This window comes from Nerophis ophidion, linkage group LG07, assembly GCF_033978795.1.
Source record: "Nerophis ophidion isolate RoL-2023_Sa linkage group LG07, RoL_Noph_v1.0, whole genome shotgun sequence".
Classification (NCBI taxonomy): Eukaryota; Metazoa; Chordata; class Actinopteri; order Syngnathiformes; family Syngnathidae; genus Nerophis; species Nerophis ophidion.
This window is the reverse complement of record NC_084617.1, coordinates 41,849,912-41,875,478: the sequence shown is the minus strand read 5'-3', so window position 1 is coordinate 41,875,478 and position 25,567 is coordinate 41,849,912. Positions and strand designations below refer to the sequence as shown.

General features: G+C 42.0%; 1 protein-coding gene across 5 annotated transcripts in view; it reads left to right on the top strand.

Annotated features, from left to right (window-relative positions):
- snx18a (sorting nexin 18a) overlaps positions 1 to 25,567 on the top strand; it is a 92,850-nt gene that overhangs the window by 13,826 nt on the left and 53,457 nt on the right. The window contains exons 3-4 of one of the 5 annotated variants that reach the window (XM_061906206.1): positions 16,397 to 16,420; positions 16,528 to 16,575. The exons of 2 other annotated variants lie outside the window; for them this stretch is intronic. In XM_061906206.1, the coding sequence (XP_061762190.1) occupies positions 16,397 to 16,420; positions 16,528 to 16,575 (72 nt within the window). Of the gene's footprint in view, positions 1 to 2,465; positions 2,576 to 16,396; positions 16,421 to 16,527; positions 16,576 to 25,567 lie in introns of all 5 variants that reach the window. 2 more of the 5 variants (XM_061906209.1, XM_061906208.1) reach the window with 2 other exon arrangements.

The window sequence follows — 25,567 nt, the reverse complement described above, 5'->3', positions numbered from 1 at the left end:
AAACATTCACACTGACATTTACACACTAGGGCCAATTTAGTGTTGCCAATCAACTCATCCCCAGGTGCATGTCTTTGGCGGTGGGAGGAAGCCACAGTACCCGGAGGGAACCCACACAGTCACGGGGAGAACATGCAAACTCCACACAGAAAGATCCCGAGCCCGGGATTGAACTCAGGACTACTCAGTCAGGACCTTCGTATTGTGAGGCACATGCACTAACCCCTGTGGCACCGTGCTGCCCTGAATCACATCATCAACATTGGAATTCAGGGTTTCCCACACAATCATTTATTTGTGGCGGCCCGCCACGAAAGAATTACGGCTGCCACAAATTAAAAACAATTTTTTAAAATTCATTTATTTTTTCGGCTTTTGACTCGCTCGACCGCTCATAGAAAGATTTACGGCCGCCACAAAAAAAAAAATTAATATATATTTATTTATTTTTTTTCGGCTTTTGACTCGCTCGACCGCTCATAAAAGCAAAGGGACTCTGCCTGTGAATGGAGCTTGTAGTTACATATTATATAAATATGTAAATATTATATAAATATGTATATAAATATGTACATAAAGTGTTGTAATTATATTCCAACTCCGCGTTCTTCTTGGTCATCGCCGCCGCCGCTGCTGCCTCCCTCAGAGACACTCGCGGGCAACAAACCCGTGGCCACACCCTTCCGACTTTCAGGTACTATCTAATCTCACTAAAACACTAGCAACACAATAGGCAGATAAGGGATTTTCCAGAACTATCCCTAGTAAATGTGTCTAATAACATCTGAATCGCTCCCACTGCAATCGCCTTTTTTTTCCCCTAGTCCTTCACTCTAAATTTCCTCATCTTTCATCTTCGCTCAAATTAATGGGGAAATTGTCGCTTTCTCGGTCCGAATAGCTCTTGCTGCTGGAGGCTATGATTATAAACAATGTGAGGATGGGAGGAGCCCTACAACCCGTGACGTCACGCGCACATCGTCTGCTACTTCCGGTAAAGGCAAGGCTTTTTTATTAGCGACCAAAAGTTGCGAACTTTATCGCGAAATGATCAAGTATGACACATATCTATGACCTGCTATCCCCGTTTAAATGAGAAAATCTCATTTCAGTAGGCCTTTAAATGTGTTCCATCCATCCATTTTCTACCACTTATTCCCTTCGGGTCGCGGGGGGCGCTGGAGCCTATCTCAGCTGATGTGTTTTCTAGTCAAATTAAATTATTAATTGTTGCAGACCTAGCCGAATTTAAGAGCTAATAACTAAATTAGGACCACACTATATGTGTACGCCTCATAGATAGATCAACAGAAAGTACTTAATTAATTATTTCAGGAGAGTTCCCTCAAGAAACTTAAACATAACATAACCGATTAGTCAACTAATCGTTAGGACGGTTGACTATTAGGGCTATTTGAAATAGTTGCAGCCCAAGTTTGTGACATTTAGCTACAGTAGCTTTAGCTTGCATCAATGTATTTGGTTATACAAATAATATTCACGGTGGAAGAGGGGTTAGTGCGTCTGCCTCACAATACGAAGGTCCTGCAGTCCTGGGTTTAATCCCAGGGTCGGGATCTTTCTGTGTGGAGTTTGCATGTTCTCCCCGTGAATGCGTAGGTTCCCTCCGGGTGCTCCGGCTTCTTCCCACTTCCAAAGACATGCACCTGGGGATAGGTTGATTGGCAACACTAAATTTGGCCTTAGTGTGTGAATGTGAGTGTGAATGTTGTCTGTCTATCTGTGTTGGCCCTGCGATGAGGTGGCGACTTGTCCAGGGTGTACCCCGCCTTACGCCCGATTGTAGCTGAGATAGGCGCCAGCGCCCCCCGCGACCTCAAAAGGGAATAAGCAGTAGAAAATGGATGGGTGGAAATAATATTTAACAGTATGTACAACACTATGTTGTACTGAGCAGTCCCACCATTTACAATGTTACAATAGGTTATATTTCTGTGGTTATTTGAATGGATGTAATATGTAAAGATTTCATATCACGGTTATTATCTCCACAGTTATCAGTATTATTACGGTATTGGTGAATGTGCTCAAAAAGTACCTTTACACACTCATAACCAAGTTTTAGTTTTAAAAACGTAATATACTTTCTTGGCAGAAGAAAGATGTTCTATAATAACATTGTTCTGTCTACTTGAGAACCATTTTATTTTTATTTGAGTATTTTAATGTTTATCTTCTTCTGTTTTCATTTGTAAAAGTTTTAGAGTTTTTTTAATGATGAAGAAAAAACGGTTTATGTGACGTCATACTTGTTTCATATTCACTTGTTGTCATATTGCTTCAAGTATGGCTCAACCTCAAGAGAGCAGAGCCTGTACATTTAATGTACACTATTAAATATGATAGTTGCTCGGACAGTAATGTGTTTGTATACGTTCAGATGGGGGAATTAATTTTTTTTTAACGGGGGAAAAAAGGTTAATGTCTCCTGTTTTCATGTGGAGCCCATCAACATCCAGGGCCAGGAGGTGGCAGTAGTGGGGCAGTACAAGTACCTGGGAGTTCACTTGAACAGCAGACTGGACTGGAAGGACAACAGCAAAGCTGCATACAAGTATGGGCATGAACAGAGCATAAGCAACTTTTCTTACCTTCTGGTACCTGCTGATCTGTATTTGGGATCTTCATCCTGAAAAATTACGCACGTCCGTACTCGATATGCTTCTTCTTTTTCTCTATCTTCTTGTCATGGGGCATTAATCCTCCGCTGTTGCCATGTCTAATATACAGTAGTGTAAAAATCTTATTTCTATCTGTCCATAAACTTGCCATGAAACCGCTAAAACAGATCGGTGTAGTGAGTTTACATAATTCATCCAAGGACGGTTTTTCACGGGACACATTTCCGGTCTTGTTGTTGTTTCCGGACGAGGAGATGCTGCTCTGTCTGAATGTCATTAAAACAGTTAGTTCGGAACAATTTCCTTTGTGGATCAATAAAGTTTGTCTAAGTCTAAGTTAACATTGAGGCTAGCTAGCACGAGCTTGCTTCTTCACGAGATGAGCAGTATCACCGATCCGTGAGTTTATCAAAATGTCATCAATCACGGTTTTATGATCATTTTACCGGTAATCTACAAAACCCAAAACCAGTGAAGTTGGCACATTGTGTAAATCATAAATAAAAACATAATACAATGAATACACTGCAAGGAAAATATATTTAATGTTTGAACTGAAACACAATTTTTTTTTTTGCAAATTATCATTAACTAAAAATTTAATGGCAGCAACACATTGCAAAAAAGTTGCCACAGGGTCATTTTTACCACTGTGTAACATGGCCTTTCCTTTTAACAACGCTCAGTAAACAATTGGGAACTGAGGAGACCAATTCTTGAAATTTTTCAAGTGGAATTATTTCCCATTCTTGCTTGATCTACAGCTTAAATTGTTCAGCAGACCGGGGTCTCCTTTGTGGTATTTCAGGCTTCATATTGCGCCACGCATTCAATGGGAGACAGGTCAGGACTACAGGCAGGCCAGTCTAGTACCCGCACACTTTTACTACGAAGCCACGCTGTTCTAACACGTGGCTTGGCATTGTCTGGTTGAAATAAGCATGATAACGTTGCTTTGATGGTAACATATTTTGCTCTAAAACCTGTATGTACCTTTCAGCAATAATGTTGCCGTCACAGATGTGTAAGTTACCCATGCCTTGGGCACTAATACACCCCCATACCATCACAGATGCTGGCTTTTGAACTTTGCGCCTATGACAATCCGGAGGGTTCTTTTCCTCTATGATCTGGAGGACACAAAGTCCACAGTTTCCAAAAACAATTTGAAATGTGGACTCGTCAGACCACAGAACACTTTTCCACTTTGCATCAGTCCATCTTAAATGAGCTTAGGCCCAGCAAGGCCGGCAGCATTTCTGGGTGTTGTTCATAAATATATTTCACTTCAAATGATATCATAGTAGAGTTTTAACTTGCACTTATAGATGTAGCGATGAACTGTCGTTACTGGCAGTGATTTTCTGTAGTATTAATGAGCACATGGGGGATAGCCTTTACACACTGATGTCGGTTTTTGATGCAGTACCGCCTGAAGGATCGAAGGTCCGTAATATCAACGCTTGCATGCAGGGATTTCTCCAGAGTCTATGAACCTTTTGATGATATTACGGACTTTAGATGGTGAAATCTCTATATTCTTTGCAATAGCTTGTTGAGAAATGTTGTTCTTAAACAATTTGCTCACACATGTTCACAAAGTGGTGACCCTCGTCCCGTCCTTGTTTGTGAATGACTGAGCATTTCATGGAAGCTGCTTTTATACGTAATCATGGCACCCACCTATTCTCAAATAGCCTGTTCGCCTGTGGGATGTTTCAAATAAGTGTTTGATGAGCATTCCTCAACTTTCTCAGTCTTTTTTGCCAGGCATCAAATTCCAAATTATATTTGTATGGTTTTCCAGTTTGAACGTTAGGTATCTTGTCTTTGCTGTCTATTCAATTGAATATAAGTTAAAAAGGATTTGCAAATCATTGTATTCTGTTTTTATTTACCATTTACACAACGTGCCGACTTTACTGGTTTGGCGTTTTGTAAATTGGTAGTACTAACCGTGGGAGGTTTTACATCAGTTTATCAATTTACTGTTTATCGATACATCCCCACTTTCTACACACCAGCTGTGCATATTAGTTGTAGTTTTCATCAGCAACAGTACAAACAGTATAAACACTTTATAAGAAAAACTTTTGCACTTTTAACTTAATGGCAAAGACTACTGCCTGACTACTGCAACGCACGTGGGACAAAATAAAACGATAGAACCACATAGTTCAAACACTTCTTTGATCACAACATCACGTCACGTCCCGTTTATGTAACAAAACAAACAAATTTACGTTTTGTTTTACCGCAGTTTATCATTATACTATTCATCCGTACATCCCTATTACCATGATAACTTTGTGGCCCTCAGGTGTCCAGAAAATACTGCTTCAACTTCCAGTTGCACCACTATTACAATGTATGCAACAGTTGACCTTATTTATCAAGGTTCAAATCTTTGTCCTCCAATTACTGCACTACTAAAATGGTGGCATAATTTGGTTTAAACTGGGAAATGCTCAGTAATGTTGCTAACACAGAGGATACTGGTTCCATAATAAGCAGCATTCAGTCCGTAGGGCAATAGAAGCCAACTGGTCAGCGTGTCACGAGCCAGTCCATCTCACAAGGTGACTCAGTCCTCCATCGTCACTGACATGCTAGCAAACACATGGTAGTATCATAACTACATTCAGTGTTGTCAGACGCAAAAAAAAAACCTCGCCCCACGTCGTCAAAAAAGGAAATTAAAGCCACGTCACGGAGTGCGGCAAACTTGCAGGCTTTTTAAAAAAATGTTGAGCCATAAAACAATGCTTAACAAATAATAATTTCCTCCATTGGGTGATTAGCCTGGAGGTCTTACAACTCAAATATCAGGATTGTCCTATTTAGCCTTTACAGTACATCGACCTTCATATTCTAGCAACCATTCTTTATATCTTCTCAATCCATCCATCTTCTTCCGCTTATCCGCGGTCGGGTCGCGGGGGCAGCAGCCTAAGCAGGGAAGCCCAGACTTCCCTCTACCCAGCCACTTTGTCTAGCTCTTCCCGGTGTTTCCTGAGGTGTTCCCAGGCCAGCCGGGAGACATAGTCTTCCCAACGTGTCCTGGGTCTTCCCCGTGGCCTCCTACCGGTTGGACGTGCCCTAAACACCTCCCTCGGGAGGCGTTCGGGTGGCATCCAGACCAGATGCCCGAGCCACCTCATTTGGCTCCTCTCGATGTGGAGGAGCAGCGGCTTTACTCTGAACTCCTCTCGGATGGCAGGGAGAGCCCCGCCACCCGGCGGAGGAAACTCATTTCAGCCGCTTGTACCCGTGATCTTATCCTTTTGGTCATGACCCAAAGCTCATGACCATAGGTGAGGATGGGAACGTAGATCGACTGGTAAATTGAGAGCTTTGCCTTCAGCCTCAGCTCCTTCTTCACCACAACGGATCGGTACAACGTCCGCATTACTGAAGACGCCGCACCGATTAGCCTGTCGATCTCACGATCCACTCTTCCCCCACTCGTGAACAAGTTTCCTAGGTACTTGAACTCCTCCACTTGGGGCAGGGTCTCCTCCCCAACCCGGAGATGTCACTCCACCCTTTTCTGGGCGAGAACCATGGACTCGGACTTGGAGGCGCTGATTCTCATTCCGGTCGCTTCATACTCAGCTGCGAACCAATCCAGTGACAGCTGAAGATCCCGGCCAGATGAAGCTATCAGGACCACATCATCTGCAAAAAGAAGAGACCTAATCCTGCGGCCACCAAACCGGAACCCCTCAAGGCCTTGACTGTGCTTAGAAATTTTGTCCATAAAAGTTATGAACAGAATCGGTGACAAAGGACAGCCTTGGCGGAGTCCAACCCTCACTGGAAACGTGTCCGACTTACTGCCGGCAATGCGGACCAAGCTCTGACACTGATCATACAGGAAGGGAACCCCACAATAAGACAGTCCAGTACCCCATACTCTATGAGCACTCCCCACAGGACTTCCCGAGGGACACGGTCAAAGGCCTTCTCCAAGTCTACAAAGCACATGTAAACTGTTTGGGCAAACTCCCATGCACCCTCAAGAACCCTGCCGAGAGTATAGAGCTGGTCCACAGTTCCACGACCAGGACGAAAACCACACTGTTCCTCCTGAATCCGAGGTTCGACTATCCTGCGTAGCCACCTCTCCAGTACACCTGAATAAACCTTACCGGGAAGCCTGAGGAGTGTGATCCCATGATAGTTGGAACACACCCTCCGGTCCCCTTCTTAAAGAGAGGGACCACCACCCCGGTCTGCCATTCCAGAGGTAGCGCCCCCAATGTCCACGCGATGCTGCAGAGTCTTGTCAGCCAAGACAGCCCCACATCATCCAGAGGAGCTTTTTAACTACCTAAGCAACCTCAGCCCCAGGAATAGGAGAGCCCACCACAGATTCCCCAGGCACCGCTTCCTCATAGGAAGACGTGTTAGTGGGATTGAGGAGGTCTTCGAAGTATTTCCTCCACCGATCCACAACATCCGCAGTCGAAGTCAGCAGAACACCATCCGCACCATACACGGTGTTGACCGTGCACTGCTTCCCCTTCCTGAGGCGGCGTATGGTGGTCCAGAATCGTTTCGAAGTCGTTTTCCATGGCTTCCCCAAACTCCTCCCACGTCCGAGTTTTTGCCTCTGCGACCGCTATAGCTACAAAACGTTTGGCCCGTCGGTACCCGTGCGCTGTCTCCGGAGTCCTATGAGCCAAATGAACCCGATAGGACTCCTTCTTCAGCTTGACGGCATCCCTCACTGCTGGTGTCCACCAACGGGTTCTGGGATTACCGCCACGACAGGCAATAACAGCCTTGCGGCCACAGTTTCAATCAGCCGCCTCGACAATAGAGGTGCGGAACATGGTCCACTCGGACTCAATGTCCCGCACCTCCCTCGTGACATGTTCAAAGTTCTTCCAGAGTTGGGAATTGAAACTCTCTCTGACTGGAGACTCTGCCAGACGTTCCCAGCAGACCCTCTTAATGCGTTTGGGCCTGCCAGGTCTGTCCGGCATCGTCCCCCACCATCGCAGCCAACTCACCACCAGGTGGTGATCGGTAGAAAGCTCCGCCCCTCTCTTCACCCGAGTATCCAAAACATGAGCCTGCAAATCCGATGACACAACTACAAAGTCAATCATGGAGCTGCGGCCTAAGGGCGTCCTGGTGCCAAGTGCACATATGGACACCCTTATGTTTGAACATGGTGTTTGTTATGGACAATCTGTGACGAGCACAAAAGTCCAATAACAAAACACCACTCGGGTTTAGATCTGGCCGGGCGTTCTTCCCAATCACGCCTCTCCAGGTTTCACTGTCGTTGCCAACATGAGCGTTGAAGTCCCCCAGTAGGACAAGGGAATCACCCGGGGGAGCACTTTCCAGTACTCCTTCGAGTGTACCCAAAAAGGGTGAGTACTCTGAACTGCTGTTTGGTGCGTAAGCACAAACAACAGTGTGATATATCGAGTATATCGATATATCGCCCAGCCCTATGTGTTCCCCTTCAAGAATGGCTGTATGTGGTGTGAGTGACGTGTGTAAGTGAGTGGGCAAGTTAGGAGAGGGAGCGCTAGCATGTTCAGGAGTGTTAATAGCATGGTGGATGTCCGGTTGGCTTTGTGGAAAACATAAATAAAGAGTTGTAACAAATCGATGGCCTCGTCATTCCGACTAAAGAGCGGAGCTGTAGGGACCCACTGCTGGGTTATGTGGAGGGTGTTACCCCCGACAATGTGTTGACCCTGCAGGGCACGTCTTCCCCGCCCCCCTCGACCACGGTCTGGGAGCAGACATGCAGGAAAGGTGTAACATGATGTTTCTTGGTGCCTGGTGAGGCTGTATCTTTGAAAATCAGTGCACCTGGTCGTAAAGGTGTTCTTTTTATTAGCCTGTTTACATGGCGTGCAAAACATTTTTCCATTGTCATAAGTGAGCCATTTGCTGAAAAGTGGCTACTGAAGCCTCTTTTCATTGAAGCTTTGCTTCTTGGGTTTATTGCTAGCCATGACAAAAACAATAACACGCAGGAGTCGGTAAAAAAAAAATCTGCGTCCTTTCTGATTTCAATGCGTGAAAAGACACAAAATGTGCGTTAACATCAACAGTGCTCATATCATGGACATAATACCCTAATCGGAGGAGTTTGGATGTTTTTTAAGGGCTTTATAGGAGGGCTAAAGCAACGCCATTTTACGCAGACTTTTATTTACATGTTGTGGTGGGCATGGCCTGCGCAACTGCAGGGAAGCGGGGTGTGGAAGAGCCGGCTTCGACGTTGGCGACAGGTGAGTGGATGATACAGCTGAAAGTGTTCATCTAATCACCTGTCGTTCTGTTAAAAGTCCGCAGTCGGGAGGCGGCGGCAGTTGAAGCTGGAGTACACGCGAGAGACAAACACAAAAGACACTTGCTGAAAAGCACGCAGAACTGTTGATTGTGAAAATAAATAAGAGTCAAACCTGATCAAGAGATGTCATTTCTCCAAGATCCATGGAACCCGCACGAGGAGGGCAGGAAGCCTTCCACACATGTATTTAATTTTTTAGAATGCAATATAAAAATAAAAGCGCATGTGTACTTGTCTTACATAATGATTGTGAAGGATAGTCATCATTCCAAAACAAGTGCAGTTCCCCTTTAACAAATGCCTGTCTTGTGCATACACTGCCTCTTGTTTTCTTGGTGGTGTCAACCAAAGGACTGACTGTTGACTCTGGTGCGGGAAATATTGGCAGCTGAGCTAACATACTAAAGTTCCGCACAACACTACAACTTTTAAAAGTAAGTTAGGCCAAGGTGGTTAATTTTAAGCTACAACAACATGCCATCATTCAAGTGTTGAAAGCAGCAGTAGTTTCATCATCCGTGACGAGAACAAGAAGAACACTTTTTCCCACTAATGGACAATGTGTGATAACGATGAGAATGTCGCACACTCTTACTTTGGTCTTATGTAAACAGACGTTACCTAAAAGCCTGATTGACCGCCTGCACTGGACAGAACCCAGCAGGGCCTGGTGCCACCTGTACAGAGCAAACCCTCCAAAGACATCGTTTTTCCACCCTCAAACATGCAACAGTTCAATGCCGAAGTGCTACAAATATTTTAATACAACAAAGTCTGTTTTACAGATGTAATGATACTGTATTAAAAATAAACCACATTAAAACTCCCAACGGTTAGTATTAAATTAAAATTATCTTAAAACTATGATTGATAACTAAACTTTGATAAAGTCACAGAGCGGTGTTACTGTTTATTTACTGGAGAGGCAACCAAGAGCGCTAAGCCTTGTTTTCATGTTAGCAAAAGCTAACATGAAAACAAGAGACATCTTTCCCCAATCTAAATTTACACAAACACATTATTGTCCAAGCAACTTAGATCTTTTTTTTTGTACATTGAACATACCGATTGTGTTCTCTTAGAACAGAGTGTTAGATCTGTACTATGTAAAAACTGTAACAGTAAAAAACTGGCAGTTCAGTCGCTACAATTTTTGTGTAAAAATAACAGCAGCTGTTTGTACACTAAAAGAATGTAAAAACAAGGACTAAAGACTGGCCACGGTCATCAGAGTTAAAAAAAAAAAAGTATAACACAGTGATACTGCTTTTCAGTTCACAGTAATACACTGTAAAATTGAACATAGATTTAAAAACGACTAAAGATATTAAGGTAGAAAAAACTGGTGACTCTGCCGTCAGAAATAAAAATGTTCTTTTTTAATAACACAGTAGTACCGTATTTTCATTTACAGTAATACACTGTAAAAACAATCGGTAATTTTCTAGTGACTGAACTACCAGGTTTTCACCGTAAAATCTAAAGAGTTAATGCACCCAGCAATACACTGTAAAAACAACAACTGTAGACCTTACTGTAGAAAAAAAAAAAAAAAAACGGCAACTCAGTTGTCAGATTTAAACAACACAGTGGTACTGTTTTTAAAATTACAGTAATACACTGTAAAAAAAAAAAAATATTGTAGATTTTACCGTAGAAAACTGGCAGTTCGCTCACCAGAACTTTTGTGTAAAAACAAAAATAAACGATTTTCAATTTACAGTAACATACTGTAAAAACAACGGCTAAATGATTTTATGGTAAAAAAAAACTCAATCACCAGAATAAAAAAACCCAAAAAACTAACACAGTGGTACTGGTTTTCCGATTACAATAATTCACTATCAACAGGACTGTAGATTTTTCCATGAAAAACTGGTCGCCAAAATTTTTTTGTAAAAATAAAAATAACCAACTTTCCATGTACAGTAATAGACTGTGAAACTGATGAAAGATTTTAAGGTGAATAAAATACCAACTCAGTTGTCAGAGTAAAAACACAATCAAATTACTGTAAAACAATAGTTTACGGTAAAATTCTGGTGACTGAACTGCCAGTTTTTCACCGTAAAATCTAAAAAGTTAATGCACCCAGAAATACCCTGTGGAAACAACAACTGTAGACCTTACTGTAAAAGATTGGCAACTCAGTAGTTAGAATTTTAAAAAAATTCAAAACACAGGAATACACTATAACAATTATTGTAGATTTTACGGTAACAAACTGGCAGTCCAGCGCCAAAATGTTTGTGTAAAAATAACAATAACCGCACGACGACCATAGATTTTAAGGGAAAGAAATGGCAACTCCATCGCCACAATGAAAAATTATAAAAATAACAGTGGTATTGTTTTTTAAATATACACTGTAAAACCATCGTAAATTTTATGATACAATTCTGCCGACTGACCTGCCAGTTTTTTTTAACATAAAATCCACAGATATTTTACAGCAAACACACAGCTGTCTATAACAGGAAATTAACACGCGTGACGTCACGTAAGCCAAACGCTACTTGAGCATTTTGGATTAAAAATCACTGTAAAACCTTTACAAATTAAAATAGAAGAAGATAAATATATCTAAAAATTGAACTAAAAAGATATTTAATGTTTGGCCTGCCAAAGAATGTATATTGTGTGTCTATTTATTTTGGAATGAAACGATGATAAATACAAATATTTTAGTGTGTGTGTAAGTACTGTTAAATACTGTAGTAACAATAATAACCGTGATATGAAATGTGCATTTATATTGTATTGTATTTGTTTATTTAACTACAGGCCAGTTGTGTTTTGGAGTCAGCTTACGATATCTGGATTTTTCACTTTACTTCTGTCATTAATTAATTATAAAAAATATATTTTTTCACATATTTTGTCATGTATGAAATATAAAAAGTACTTATTTTCACATACTTTGTCACAAATGAAATATGAAAAGTATTTATTTTCACATATTTTATCACGAATGAAATATACACTTTTTTTCTTCTTCCTAGGGGGGGATAAGAGAAAAGAATTGAGAAGCAAGGAAGCATGTTTTGTGGAGTTAGTGCCAATAGACCTGTCTAGTGAGTGTAAAGAATTTGCAAGTATTATTTGGACAGTTGGGTTTGTTTTTGTGTTTTGTACATGAGAGTTCAGGCTGCTGTGTTGTGAAAGAAGGACAGTCAGTGGGTGTCATGGAAGAGTGTCGATGTTTGCTGTAAATCAGTAAGGAACTTTCCCAGAGAGGACAACACAGGAAGTGCAACAGTGCCCTTTGCTTGTTGGACGCCACACATCGCTATTGTTACGTAAACACAGCCTCGTTAGATTCAGCCAGCAGCAGGCATGCTAACCGCTAGGCTAACCACAAAGCTAGCTTGAAACAACAGAAAACAGAAGAGTGGATGGAAGCACAGGAAGTAAGCAGTTATTAACAGGAAATGGTTAAGAGTTATAGAGAGGATAATAGATGGTGTGTCAGCATTGTGACAGTCAGTACACCACACGTAAGAGGATCCATAAATTGGTGGTGTCGATATCTCTGTGTCAGCCCTGTGTTGAGTAGGGTTGGGTATCGTTTGAATTTGAACGATTCCGATTCCAATTCTTTGTTTGATTCCGATTCCTGACGATTCTTGATTCCGATTCTTTCTTTAAAAAATAAATAAATAAAAAGGCAGGGTCAAAAAATAGTTTAGGATATTTTAAATGAGCTAGCTAACCTACAGTCTTTCTGAATGAAATAGTCTGACATTCTCCATCAATTTTAATACTATTAACTTTTTATGAACTTAACTATAAATTCCTCACATGGCTGTTTTCAACTAGAGTATAAATATCAAATCTATGAACTTGAATATAAATATTATAAATTATGAATACATTTTCACAGGGGTACACTTTCATCAAGAGAGCTTTATTTTTGAAAACCTCATGAAAACACATTTATACAGACAAGTGTATGATGCTGCAAGTACTTAAACTTGTTACCGTGCTCCCACTGATGGGCTAACCTGGTGCAGAAAAGCAAAAAAATAAATGAAAAACACCTTGCAAAATCCAGTCCAGATTAGCAGCAGGTACAGTATAAAATCAGAGACAGTTCTTGTTTAAGAAAATGACCATATCCGCCTTCTCAGGCAGGATGCGTGAGCGTTCTGGACAGATAGTGTCTCCTGTCGAAGACGGGATACGCATTTATTTGTACTCCATGAACTCGGAGGTGCTTCATCATGTTCGACGTGCACCTCCTAAGCACGAAACAGTCCTGTCGCACATGTTACATTTTGCCGATATTTTTTTTTTTTTGTAAAATAAAGCCACACTTTCCACCGTCGACGCCCGCTATCCATGCTTGACTGAATCGCTCGCCTACATAGGCTCGGCTATGCTAACACTTCCGGCGGTGGGCGCTTCTTCGTTGGTGTTCAGCGGTTTCTTCTTCCGGGTCGGCGGACTGGGTATCGAAACTAGAAATCGAAATTTAAACATTTGAATGATTCTTCCGGGAGAATCAGAAAGTTAGTCCCGGTTCCAATCGATACTCGATACTCGAAACCCAACCCTAGTGTTGAGGTGGCGACGTGTCCAGGGTGGACCCCACCTTCCGCCCCTGTGCAGCCGAGATAGGCTTCAGCACCCCCCGCAACCCCGTAAAGAACAAGCTGTAGAAAATGGATAGATGGATATCAGTATATGATCGATACTAGAGTGATCGGATCAGTTTTATGTTCTCTTAATCCGGGGGTCAGTAACCCGTGGCTTTCGAGCCGCAGGGACCTCTTTAGCACCGCCCTAGTGGCTCCCTGGAGCTTTTTCAAATATGGAAAAAGATGGGTGAAAGTGTATTTGTTGTTTTAATAATGTTTCTGTAGGAGGACAAACATAACACAAAACTTTGTAATTGTTAGAAAGCCCACTATTTAATATGTTTGTGTTTATGCTTCACTGATGACAGTATTTGGCCAGCGTCGTTTTGTCCTACTAATTTTGGCTGTGCTTGAACTCACCGTACATGGTTTACGTGTACTACTTTCTCCAATGCTGGCACAAAAAGACATGTTTTATGCCACTCCTTCTTTGTCTCATTTTGTCCACCAAACGTTTAATGCTGGGTGTGCATACACAAAGGTGAGCTATGTTGATGTTATTGACTTGCATGGAGTGCTAATAATCCATGCTAAAATGCTATTTAGGGTAGCTGTGTGTTCATCATTATTCCTCATGTGTAGAAATATTTGAGTTCATTTAATTTACTTTACTTATGTCCTCTTTGTATTTAATTATATTTGCATGTCTCATGACACATTAACTGTATGTAATATTGCCTGCATTTCTGATTCTGTGCCATGTTGTTCCAGGCCAAAGCAAACATTACCCAGCTTGTAAAGGTTGTAATAAATCCATTAGAAGAATGTCCTTTCCATTAACTTGGACATACTGTACATATATAACTTTGGGAGTTTTAAGCCAGTAATTTCCAGGAGTTATCTAACCCCCTAAAACACTAACTTAATCTGTTGCCTTCATTATAACACTTACATAAACTTCTAACTTTTTGCGGCTCCAAACAGATTAGTTTTTTGTATTTTTGGTCCAATGTGACTCTTTCAACATGTTGGGTTGCCGACCCCTTTCTTAATCAGTGGTTCTCAAACTCTTTTCACCAAGTAGCACCTGAGAAAACACTCAAAAATTTCAAATACAGTAGCGTAGTAGGCCTAAGCATTTACTAAAAACAAGGCAGAGGTTTTATTCAATATTTAATAATTTATGTATATTTAATAATGTTGGCCACTGTAAAATCACATACAATAATGACCAACAAAACAGTGCATATTTACGGACTTCTTTAACCCACCACAAGTCTTTTTTTTTTTTTTCCTATCATTTTTACAAGGTCAGGGAATAATTCCCTGGCCACTGGAGGACTTTGATCAAACATAGTATGTATTAAAATAAAATATAGAAGTAGTTTACATTATGTGTTAATATTGTAAAACTGTCATTTAGCATACAAACATTTACAGTTGGATCTCACTCATGGATGATCAGTATCGCAGCATGAAACACTGATGGGAACATCCATAAATAATTATTAAACATTGTATTTCATTATTACATTAACTTTTGCGTTAAATACATTATTGACACATTTAATATACTTATTTGTAATAGTAATTGATGTAGTAATAATAAAACATAAATAATTATTTTAATATGTATTAAAATATTTAAATTTGACCTTCTATATATTGGAGAAAAGAAAGCTAAACAAAGTTGTGTGCGTGTGTGTGAGTTGTTAAAGGAAGTGGCGACAGATATGTTTTAATGTGTAAAGGTTTCAAAGCATGATGTGTCTACGTGTGCTTTAGCAGTATGTATGAGTGTGTGTGTGTGCATATATATATATATATATATATATATATATATATATATATATATATATGCCCATCCATTTTTCTACCGCTTATTCCCTTTTGGGTCGCGGGGGGCGCTGGTGCCTATCTCAGCTACATATATATATATATAATCTATCAATCAATCAATCAATCAATCAATGTTTACCTATATAGCCCTAAATCACTAGTGTCTCAAAGGGCTGCACAAACCACAACACAAACCACTACGACATCCTCGGTAGGCCCACATAAGGGCAAGGAAAACTCACACCCAGTGGGACATCGGTGACAATGATGACCCAGTGGGACCTCGGTGACAATGATGACCCAGTTGGACGTCGGTGACAATGAGGACTATGAGAACCTTATATATATATATAAAGATGTGTGTAAGGCGTCAGCGACCCCAAAAGGGAATAAGCGATAGAGAATGGATGGATGGATGTATATATATATATATATATATATATATATATAAATATATATATAATATAAGTGTGTGTAAGGCGCCAGCGCCCCCCGCGACCCCAAAAGGGCATAAGGAGTAGAAAATGGATGGATGTGTATATACATATATTGTTGCGGTTTCTGTGGTTTATCCGTTATATAGTGCTAAATACCAAGGCTGTAATATATGTTAGGTCAGGATAAAACACAGAGGCTATTTCATCCCTACAACCCTGTTTCGCAGGTTTCCCAGTCGCTACATTTGTAAAGAACATAATGTCATGGCTGTCTTAGGCTTCCAATAATTTCTACAACTCTTTATTTTTTTGTGATAGAGTGATTGGAGCACATACTTGTTGGTCACAAAAAACATTCATGAAGTTGACCAAATCTGCTGGGTCAAAAGTATACATACAACAATGTTAATACTTGGTTACAAGTTGCAAGTTTCATTGCTATAAGACGCTTTTGGTAGCCATCCAGAAGCTTCTGGCAAGCTTCTGCTTGAATTTTTGACCACTCCTCTTGACAAAATTGATGCAATTAAGCTAAATGTGTCCATGTTTTCTGACATGGACTTGTTTCCTCAGCTTTGTCCACACGTCAGGACTTTGGTAAGGCCATTCTAAAACCTTAATTCTAGGTTGATTTTGCATTCCTTTACCACTTTTGACGTGTGTTTGGGGTCATTGTCCTGTTGGAACACCGAACTGCGCCCAAGACCCAACCTCAGGGCTGAAGATTTTCAGTTGTCCTGAAGAATTTGCAGGTAATCCTCATTTTTCATTGTACCATTCAAAGCACCAGATCCATTGGCAGCAAAACAGGCCTAGAGCATAATACTACCACCACCATGCTGGACGGTTGACATCAATCAATCAATCAATGTTTATTTATATAGCCCTAAATCACAAGTGTCTCAAAGGGCTGCACAAACCACAACGATATCCTTGGTGGGGCCCACATAAGGACAAGGAAAAACTCATACCCAGTGGGACGTCGGTGGCAGTGACAATAATGACTATGAGAAACCTTGGAGAGGACTGCATATGTGGGCAACCCCCTCCCTAGGGGACCGAAAGCAATGGATGTCGAGCGGGTCCAATCCATAGTGGATCTAACATAACGGTGAGGGACCAGTCCAAAGTGGATCCAATATAGTAGCGAGAGTCCCGTCCACAGTGGAGCCAGCAGGAAACCATCCCAAGCTGAGGCGGATCAGCAGCTCAGAGATGTCCCTAACCGATACACAAGCGAGCGGTCCATCCTGGGTCCAGACTCTGGACAGCCAATACTTCATCTATGGCCACTGGACCTGTCCCCCGTCCACAAGGGGGAGGGGGACAGAGGAGAAAAAGAAAAGAAACGGCAGATCAACTGGTCTAAAAAGGGGATCTATTTAAAGGCTAGGGTATACAAGTGAGTTTTAAGATGAGACTTAAATGCTTCTACTGAGGTGGCATCTCGAACTGTTACCGGGAGGGCATTCCAGAGTACTGGAGCCCGAATGAAAAACCCTGTATAGCCCACAGATTTTTTGGGGGCTCTGCGAATCACTAATAAGCCGGAGTCTTTTGAACGTAGATTTCTTGCCGGGACATATGGTACAATACAATCGGCAAGATAGGCTGGAGCTAGACCGTGTAGTACTTTATACGTATGTAGTAAAACCTTAAAGTCAAATCTTAAGTGCACAGGAAGCCAGTGCAGGTGAGCCAGTATAGGCGTAATATGATCAAACTTTCTTGTTCTTGTCAAAAGTCTAGCAGCCGCATTTTGTACCAACTGTAATCTTTTAATGCTAGACATGGGGAGACCCGAAAATAATACGTTACAGTAATCGAGACGAGACGTAACAAACGCATGGATAATGATATCAACGTCGCTAGTGGACAAAATGGAGCGAATTTTTGCGATATTACGGAGATGAAAGAAGGCCGTTTTAGTAACGCTCTTAATGTGTGACTCAAACGAGAAAGTCGGGTCGAGGATAATACCCAGATTCTTTACTGAGTCACCTCGTTTAGGTGTTTGGTTGTCAAATGTTAAAGTTGTATTATTAAATAGAGGTCGGTGTCTAGCAGGACCGATAATCAGCATTTCCGTTTTCTTGGCATTGAGTTGCAAAAAGTTAGCGGACATCCATTGTTTAATTTCATTAAGACACGCCTCCAGCTGACTAATATCCGGCGTGTTGGTCAGCTTTAGGAGCCTGTAAAGTTGGGTGTCATCAGCATAACAGTGAAAGCTAACACCGTATTTGCGTATGATGTCACCTAGCGGCAGCATGGAGGTGCTGAAGAGTGCAGGGCCAAGGACCGAACCCTGGGGAACTCCACACGTTACCTTAACGTAGTTAAGGTCACATTGTTATGGGAGAAGCACTGCATCCTGTCAGTAAGATAAGAGTTAAACCAAGACAGGGCTAAGTCTGACATACCAATTCGTGTTTTGATATGCTCTAATAAAATATTATGATCGACGGTAACGAAAGCAGCGCTAAGATCGAGGAGCAGCAACATAGATGACGCATCAGAATCCACCGTTAGCAATAGATCATTAGTCATTTTTGCGAGGGCTGTCTCCGTAGAGTTATTTGCCCTAAAACCGGATTGAAAGGTTTCACATAGATTGTTAGACACTACGTGTTCATTTAGCTGCTCTGCAACAATTTTTTCGAGGATTTTTGAAATAAAGGGAAGGTGAGACACCGGTCGGTAGTTTACCATGAGGTCAGGATCGAGGTTAGGTCTTTTAAGGAGAGGATGAATAACCGCTTTTTTGAATGCTAGGAGAACAGTGCTAGAGGAAAGTAATACGTTTATAATATTTATTACTGATGGACCTAATAATACCAAGAGCTCCTTGATAAGTTTCCCAGGAAATGGGTCAAGTAAACATGTTGTTTGTTTTATTTCATTTACACGTTGTAACAATTCTTCTAATGTTATTTCATCAAAAAGAGAGAAACTATTTTGGAGGGCAGTATCCGCCGTATATACGTATAGAACCCAGTTATAGCTGGGACGCATTGTCTTCAATCTCCTCTCTAATGAGTTCAATTTTCTTATTAAAGAAATTCATAAAGTCATCTGCCGAGTGGGTGGAGCTACTGAAAGGAGTCCCTTGTTGGGTTAGCGATGCTACTGTACTAAACAAAAATTTAGGATCGTTTTTATTAAGGCGGATGAGATTTGAGTAATATTTAGCTCTAGCTAAGGTAAGCATGCGTTTATAAGTTATTAAACCATCACTCCATGCTTGATGGAAAACCTCAAGTTTAGTCGCGCACCATTTGCGTTCCAGCTTTCTACATGATCATTTATGAGCTCTAGTTTATTCTGTAAACCATGGGGTACGCCTTTTTGGAGCCTTTTTTAACTTCAGCAGAGCTATACTATCAATATTTTCGCGCAGGGCGTCGTTAAAGTTGTTAGTGAGGTTATCAATAGAGCCCACATAATTTGGGAATGGTGCCATTACCGAGGGCAGTAGGCCAGCAAGAGTCGTCGTTGTGGCAGCATTAATGTTGCGGCTGCTATAGCAGTTATTACATTTGGCAGAAATACCGGACAATTCCACCAACTTCATGGCTGGCTCACATCGTGGTCAATCCGTGATCACGTACGACCGCCAGACACTTCTGGATGTGGACGAATCGGGCCGTTTTGGACTGATAGACGCGGGCGTGCTAGACTTGCTAACTAGCATGGGAATACATCGGCGGCTACATCCAGCGGCCTGTGAAGCAGGGGAGTCTAGTAGCAGCGGGGGCCGTCTACGGAGCAGACGCCAGCGGTGTGATCGGAAACGCGGATGCCGAGCGGGGCTAAAAACAAAGCAGAAGGCTAATCCCCACAGAACACCACTTTCCTCCATCCCGAAGACGGATTTAGATGGAAAATGCGAGACTACTGGTCTGGGTAAGGAGTCAGTTAAATTAGAACAAGTTTTTTCTGCTTTGAGTGTTTCAGAGTTGGACATGTGTTTTACTGAGGTGGCTAACTATGATGCGTGCAGTTTATCAAAGCAACAAACAAACAATCGGAAAATCCCCGTTACTGAGATGGCTAACCATGATGTGTGCAGTTTATCAAAGCAACAAACAAACAATCGGAAAATCCCCGTTACTGAGGTGGCTAACCATGATGCGTGCAGTTTATCAAAGCAACAATCAAACAATCGGAAAATTCCTGTCGTATCAATTCCTAGATATGGTCGTAACTATACTAAATGCACTGGGCATAATAAACACAACATTATTAATATTGCTACTACGGATAATTTGATCAAAAATTCCCTAAAACAGCCCACTACCTATAATATAGGTTTTTTAAACATAAGATCATTGTCTCCTAAAACGTTGTTAGTTAATGATATTATCAGAGACAACAATCTTAACGTCATCGGTCTCAGCGAAACCTGGCTTAAACCAAACGACTTTTTTGCGCTAAATGAGGCATGTCCTCCTAACTTTACACATGCGCATATTGCCCGTCCGCTCAAAAGGGGTGGGGGGGGTCGCACTAATATACAACGAAAACTTTAACCTTAGTCCTAACATAAATAATAAATATAAATCGTTTGAGGTGCTTACTATGAGGTCTGTCACACCGCTGCCTCTACACCTGGCTGTTATCTACCGCCCCCCAGGGCCCTATTCGGACTTTATTAATGAATTCACAGAGTTCGTTGCTGATCTAGTGACACACGCCGATAATATAATCATAATGGGGGACTTTTAATATCCATATGAATACCCCATCGGACCCACCGTGCGTAGCGCTCCAGACTGTAATTGATAGCTGTGGTCTCACACAAATAATAAATGAACCCACGCATCGCAACGGTAATACGATAGACCTAGTGCTTGTCAGGGGCATCACCGTTTCCAAAGTTACGATACTCCCGTATACTAAAGTATTGTCCGATCATTACCTTATAAAATTCGAGGTTCAGACGCATGTTCGTCAAACTAATAATAATAATACCTGCTATAGCAGCCGCAACATTAATACAGCCACAACGACAACTCTTGCTGACCTACTGCCCTCGGTAATGGCACCATTCCCAAAGTATGTGGGCTCTATTGATAACCTCACTAACAACTTTAACGACGCCCTGCGCGAAACCATTGATAACATAGCACCGCTAAAGTTAAAAAAGGCTCCAAAAAAGCGCACCCCGTGGTTTACAGAAGAAACTAGAGCTCAGAAATTATTATGTAGAAAGCTGGAACGCAAATGGCGCACGACTAAACTTGAGGTGCACCATCAAGCATGGAGTGATGGTTTAATAACTTATAAACGCATGCTTACCTTAGCTAAAGCTAAATATTACTCAAATCTCATCCACCGTAATAAAAACGATCCTAAATTTTTGTTTAGTACGGTAGCATCGCTAACCCAACAAGGGACTCCTTCCAGTAGCTCCACCCACTCAGCTGATGACTTTATGCAATTCTTTAGTAAGAAAATTGAAGTCATTAGAAAGGAGATTAAAGACAATGCGTCCCAGCTACAACGGGGTTCTATTAACACTGACACGATTGTATATACGGCGGATACTGCCCTCCAAAATAGTTTCTCTCGTTTTGAGGAAATAACATTAGAGGAATTGTTACAACGTGTAAATGGAATAAAACAGACAACATGTTTACTTGACCCTCTTCCTGGGAAACTGATCAAGGAGCTCTTTGAATTATTAGGTCTATCAGTGCTAAATATTATAAACTTATCACTCTCCTCGGGCAGTGTTCCCCTAGCATTCAAAAAAGCGGTTATTCATCCTCTTCTTAAAATACCTTACCTCGATCCTGACCTCATGGTAAATTACCGACCGGTGTCTGACCTTCCCTTTATTTCAAAAATCCTTGAAAAAATTGTTGCGGAGCAGTTAAATGAACACTTAGCGTCTAACAATCTATGTGAAACCTTTCAATCCGGTTTCAGGGCAAATCACTCCACGGAGACAGCCCTCGCAAAAATGACTAATGATCTATTGCTAACGATGGATTCTGATGCGTCATCTATGTTGCTGCTCCTCGATCTTAGCGCTGCTTTCGATACCGTCGATCATAATATTTTATTAGAACGTATCAAAACACGAATTGGTATGTCAGACTTAGCCCTGTCTTGGTTTAACTCTTATCTTACTGATAGGATGCAGTGTGTCTCCCATAACAATGTGACCTCGGACTACGTTAAGGTAACGTGTGGAGTTCCCCAGGGTTCGGTCCTTGGCCCTGCACTCTTCAGCATCTACATGCTGCCGCTAGGTGACATCATACGCAAATACGGTATCAGCTTTCACTGTTATGCTGATGACACCCAACTCTACATGCCCCTAAAGCTGACCAACACGCCGGATTGTAGTCAGCTGGAGGCGTGTCTTAATGAAATTAAACAATGGATGTCCGCTAACTTTTTGCAACTCAACGCCAAAAAAACGGAAATGCTGATTATCGGTCCTGCTATACACCAAACTCTATTTAATAATACAACTCTAACATTTGACAACCAAACAATTAAACAAGGCGACACGGTAAAGAATCTGGGTATTATCTTCGACCCAACTCTCTCCTTTGAGGCACACATTAAAAGCGTTACTAAAACGGCCTTCTTTCATCTCCGTAACATCGCTAAAATTCGCTCCATTCTGTCCACTAAAGACGCTGAGATCATTATCCATGCGTTTGTTACGTCTCGCCTCGACTACTGTAACGTATTATTTTCGGGTCTCCCCATGTCTAGCATTAAAAGATTACAGTTGGTACAAAATGCGGCTGCTAGACTTTTGACAAGAACAAGAAAGTTTGATCACATTACACCTGTACTGGCTCACCTGCACTGGCTTCCTGTGCACTTAAGATGTGATTTTAAGGTTTTACTACTTACGTATAAAATACTACACGGTCTAGCTCCATCTTATCTTGCCGATTGTATTGTACCGTATGTCCCGGCAAGAAATCTGCGTTCAAAGGACTCCGGCTTATTAGTGATTCCCAAAGCCCAAAAAAAGTCTGCGGGCTATAGAGCGTTTTCCGTTCGGGCTCCAGTACTCTGGAATGCCCTCCCGGTAACAGTTCGCGATGCCACCTCAGTAGAAGCATTTAAGTCTCACCTTAAAACTCATTTGTATACTCTAGCCTTTAAATAGACTCCCTTTTTAGACCAGTTGATCTGCCGTTTCTTTTCTTTTTCTTCTATGTCCCACTCTCCCGTGTGGAAGGGGTCCGGTCCGATCCGGTGGCCATGTACTGCTCGCCTGTGTATCGGCTGGGGACATCTCTGCGCTGCTTGTCCGCCTACGCTTCGGATGGTTTCCTGCTGGCTCCGCTGTGAACGGGACTCTCGCTGCTGTGTCTTGGATCCTCTTTGGACTGGACTCTCGCGACTGTGTTGTATCCATTGTGGATTGAACTTTCACAGTATCATGTTAGACCCGCTCGACATCCATTGGTTTCCTCCTCTCTAAGGTTCTCATAGTCATCATTGTCACCGACGTCCCACTGGGTCATTATTGTCACCAATGTCCCACTGGGTGTGAGTTTTCCTTGCCCTTATGTGGGCCTACCGAGGATGTCGTGGTGGTTTGTGCAGCCCTTTGAGACACTAGTGATTTAGGGCTATATAAGTAAACATTGATTGATTGATTGATATTATTAGCTTGCCGAACATGAGTCTGAACTTCAAATTGTATAAGGTAATGATCGGACATTACTTTAGTATACGGGAGTATCATAACTTTGGAAACGGCGATACCCCTGACAGGTCTATCGTATTACCGTTGCGATGCGTGGGTTCATTTATTATTTGTGTAAGACCACAGCTATCAATTATAGTCTGGAGCGCCGCACGGTGGGTCCGATGGGGTATTCATATGGATTTTAAAGTCCTTCATTACAATTATATTATCGGCGTGCGTCACTAAAACAGAAACGAACTCTGAGAATTCACTGGGGGCGGTAGATAACAGCCAGGTATAGAGGCAGCGGTGTGACAGACCTCATAGTAAGCACCTCAAACGATTTATATTTATTATTTAGGTTAGGACTAAGGTTAAAGTTTTCGTTGTATATTATTGCGCCCCCCCTTTTAAGGGGACGGGCAATAGGCGCATTCGTATAGTTTGATGGAAATGCCTCATTTAGCGCAAAAAAATTGTCTGGTTTAAGCGAGGTTTCACTGAGACCGATGACGTCAAGATTGCTGTCTCCAATGACCTCATTAACTAATAACGTTTTGGGAGACATTGATCTTATGTTTAAAAAGCCCATATTATAGGTAGTGGGCTGTTTTAAGGAGTTTTTGACCAAATTATCCGTAGTAGCAATATTAATAATGTTGCTTTTATTATGCGTAGTGCACTTAAAAAATTACGACCATATCTAGGAATTGATATGACGGGAATTTTCAGATTGTTTTTTTGGTGCTGCGATAAACTGGACGCATCATAATTTGCCACCTCATAGAAGCATGTCCAACTCTGACACATTCATATCAGAAAAAACATTATGTGAGTTGTGTATTATTCTAAGAGAATTGCTATGTGTGCATGGATTATCCAGCCTGGCGCTGGATAGTTTTAACTTAACTGACTCCTCACCCGGACTAGCGGGCTCTGTAATTTCCTGTGACCGGGCTTGCTTTAGTGCAGTTAGTCAAGTGTGGCTCAAACAGAAATATATGTTTCTAGACCAGATGATAGCGCCTTCTCGGTTAGGGTGAAGGCCGTCTCTCATCAGCAAGCCAGGTTTGCCTCAGAAAGAGGGCCAATTATCAATATACGTTAGTCCCTGTTGTCTACAGAAGCTAGCCAGCCACTTATTAAGCGAGACTAATCTGCTATATCTCTCATCATTGCCTCTCACAGGCAGGGGGCCAGAGACAATTACCCGATGCCTGGACTTTTTTCTAGCGAGAACACAAGTCCTGGCTATGATTCTCTTTGTAATCTCTGACTGTCTCATCCTAGTGTCATTGGAGCCAACGTGTACAACTATGTTTGCATAACTAGTGGTGCGATTAGCCTGTCGTACGTGTTTACCAGGCCTGTTGCGAGTTAGCTCCCTAAGATTAGCTTCAATGTCAGGTGCTTTGGCCCCGGGAATGCACTTATTGTGGCTGGTTTGCTAAGCTTTATGTTTCGGGTGATGGAGTCCCCTATGACTAAAGTGTGCCCGGTAGACTGGGGTGTACGACTAACTAATGGGCAAAATCTGTTATGCGTCTCAACCGGTACACAGTAACTTGAAGGCTGCTTAGGGCTGCTACAGGCTGGGCTAGTTAGCTCACTACAGCTAATGCTAGCAGACGTGTCCGCAACATCTAAATTACACTGCTCTAACTGGCAGACACGGCTCTCTAGCAGAGCCAATCTCTCCATGAGTAAGTTGCACGAAGTGCAGGAAGCCATACTCACAGAACTTTCTGTCACCGACTGGAGTGCCAGCTGTCTTCGGGGAAAAGGTGGTCACGGTGTGCGGGGGAGTATCTTCCTTCAGACCGGCGCTGCCTTTCTCCGTGCTAGCTTCGTTAGCTTAGCAGCTAGCTAGCTGAATGCGGAGAGCTGAGACAGAGATCGGGTGATTTGCAAGTTAAATGGAACTACTAAACATGTTTGGGAAGTAGTAAAGAAAGCTGCAAAACAGTTAAAAGCACACAGATAGAACGATACTTAGCTTTTTTTGCAACAGCAACCAGTCAACGAGCAATCACTCACGGTGAACCATGAGTGACTGGTGTTCCTGGGATTAAAGG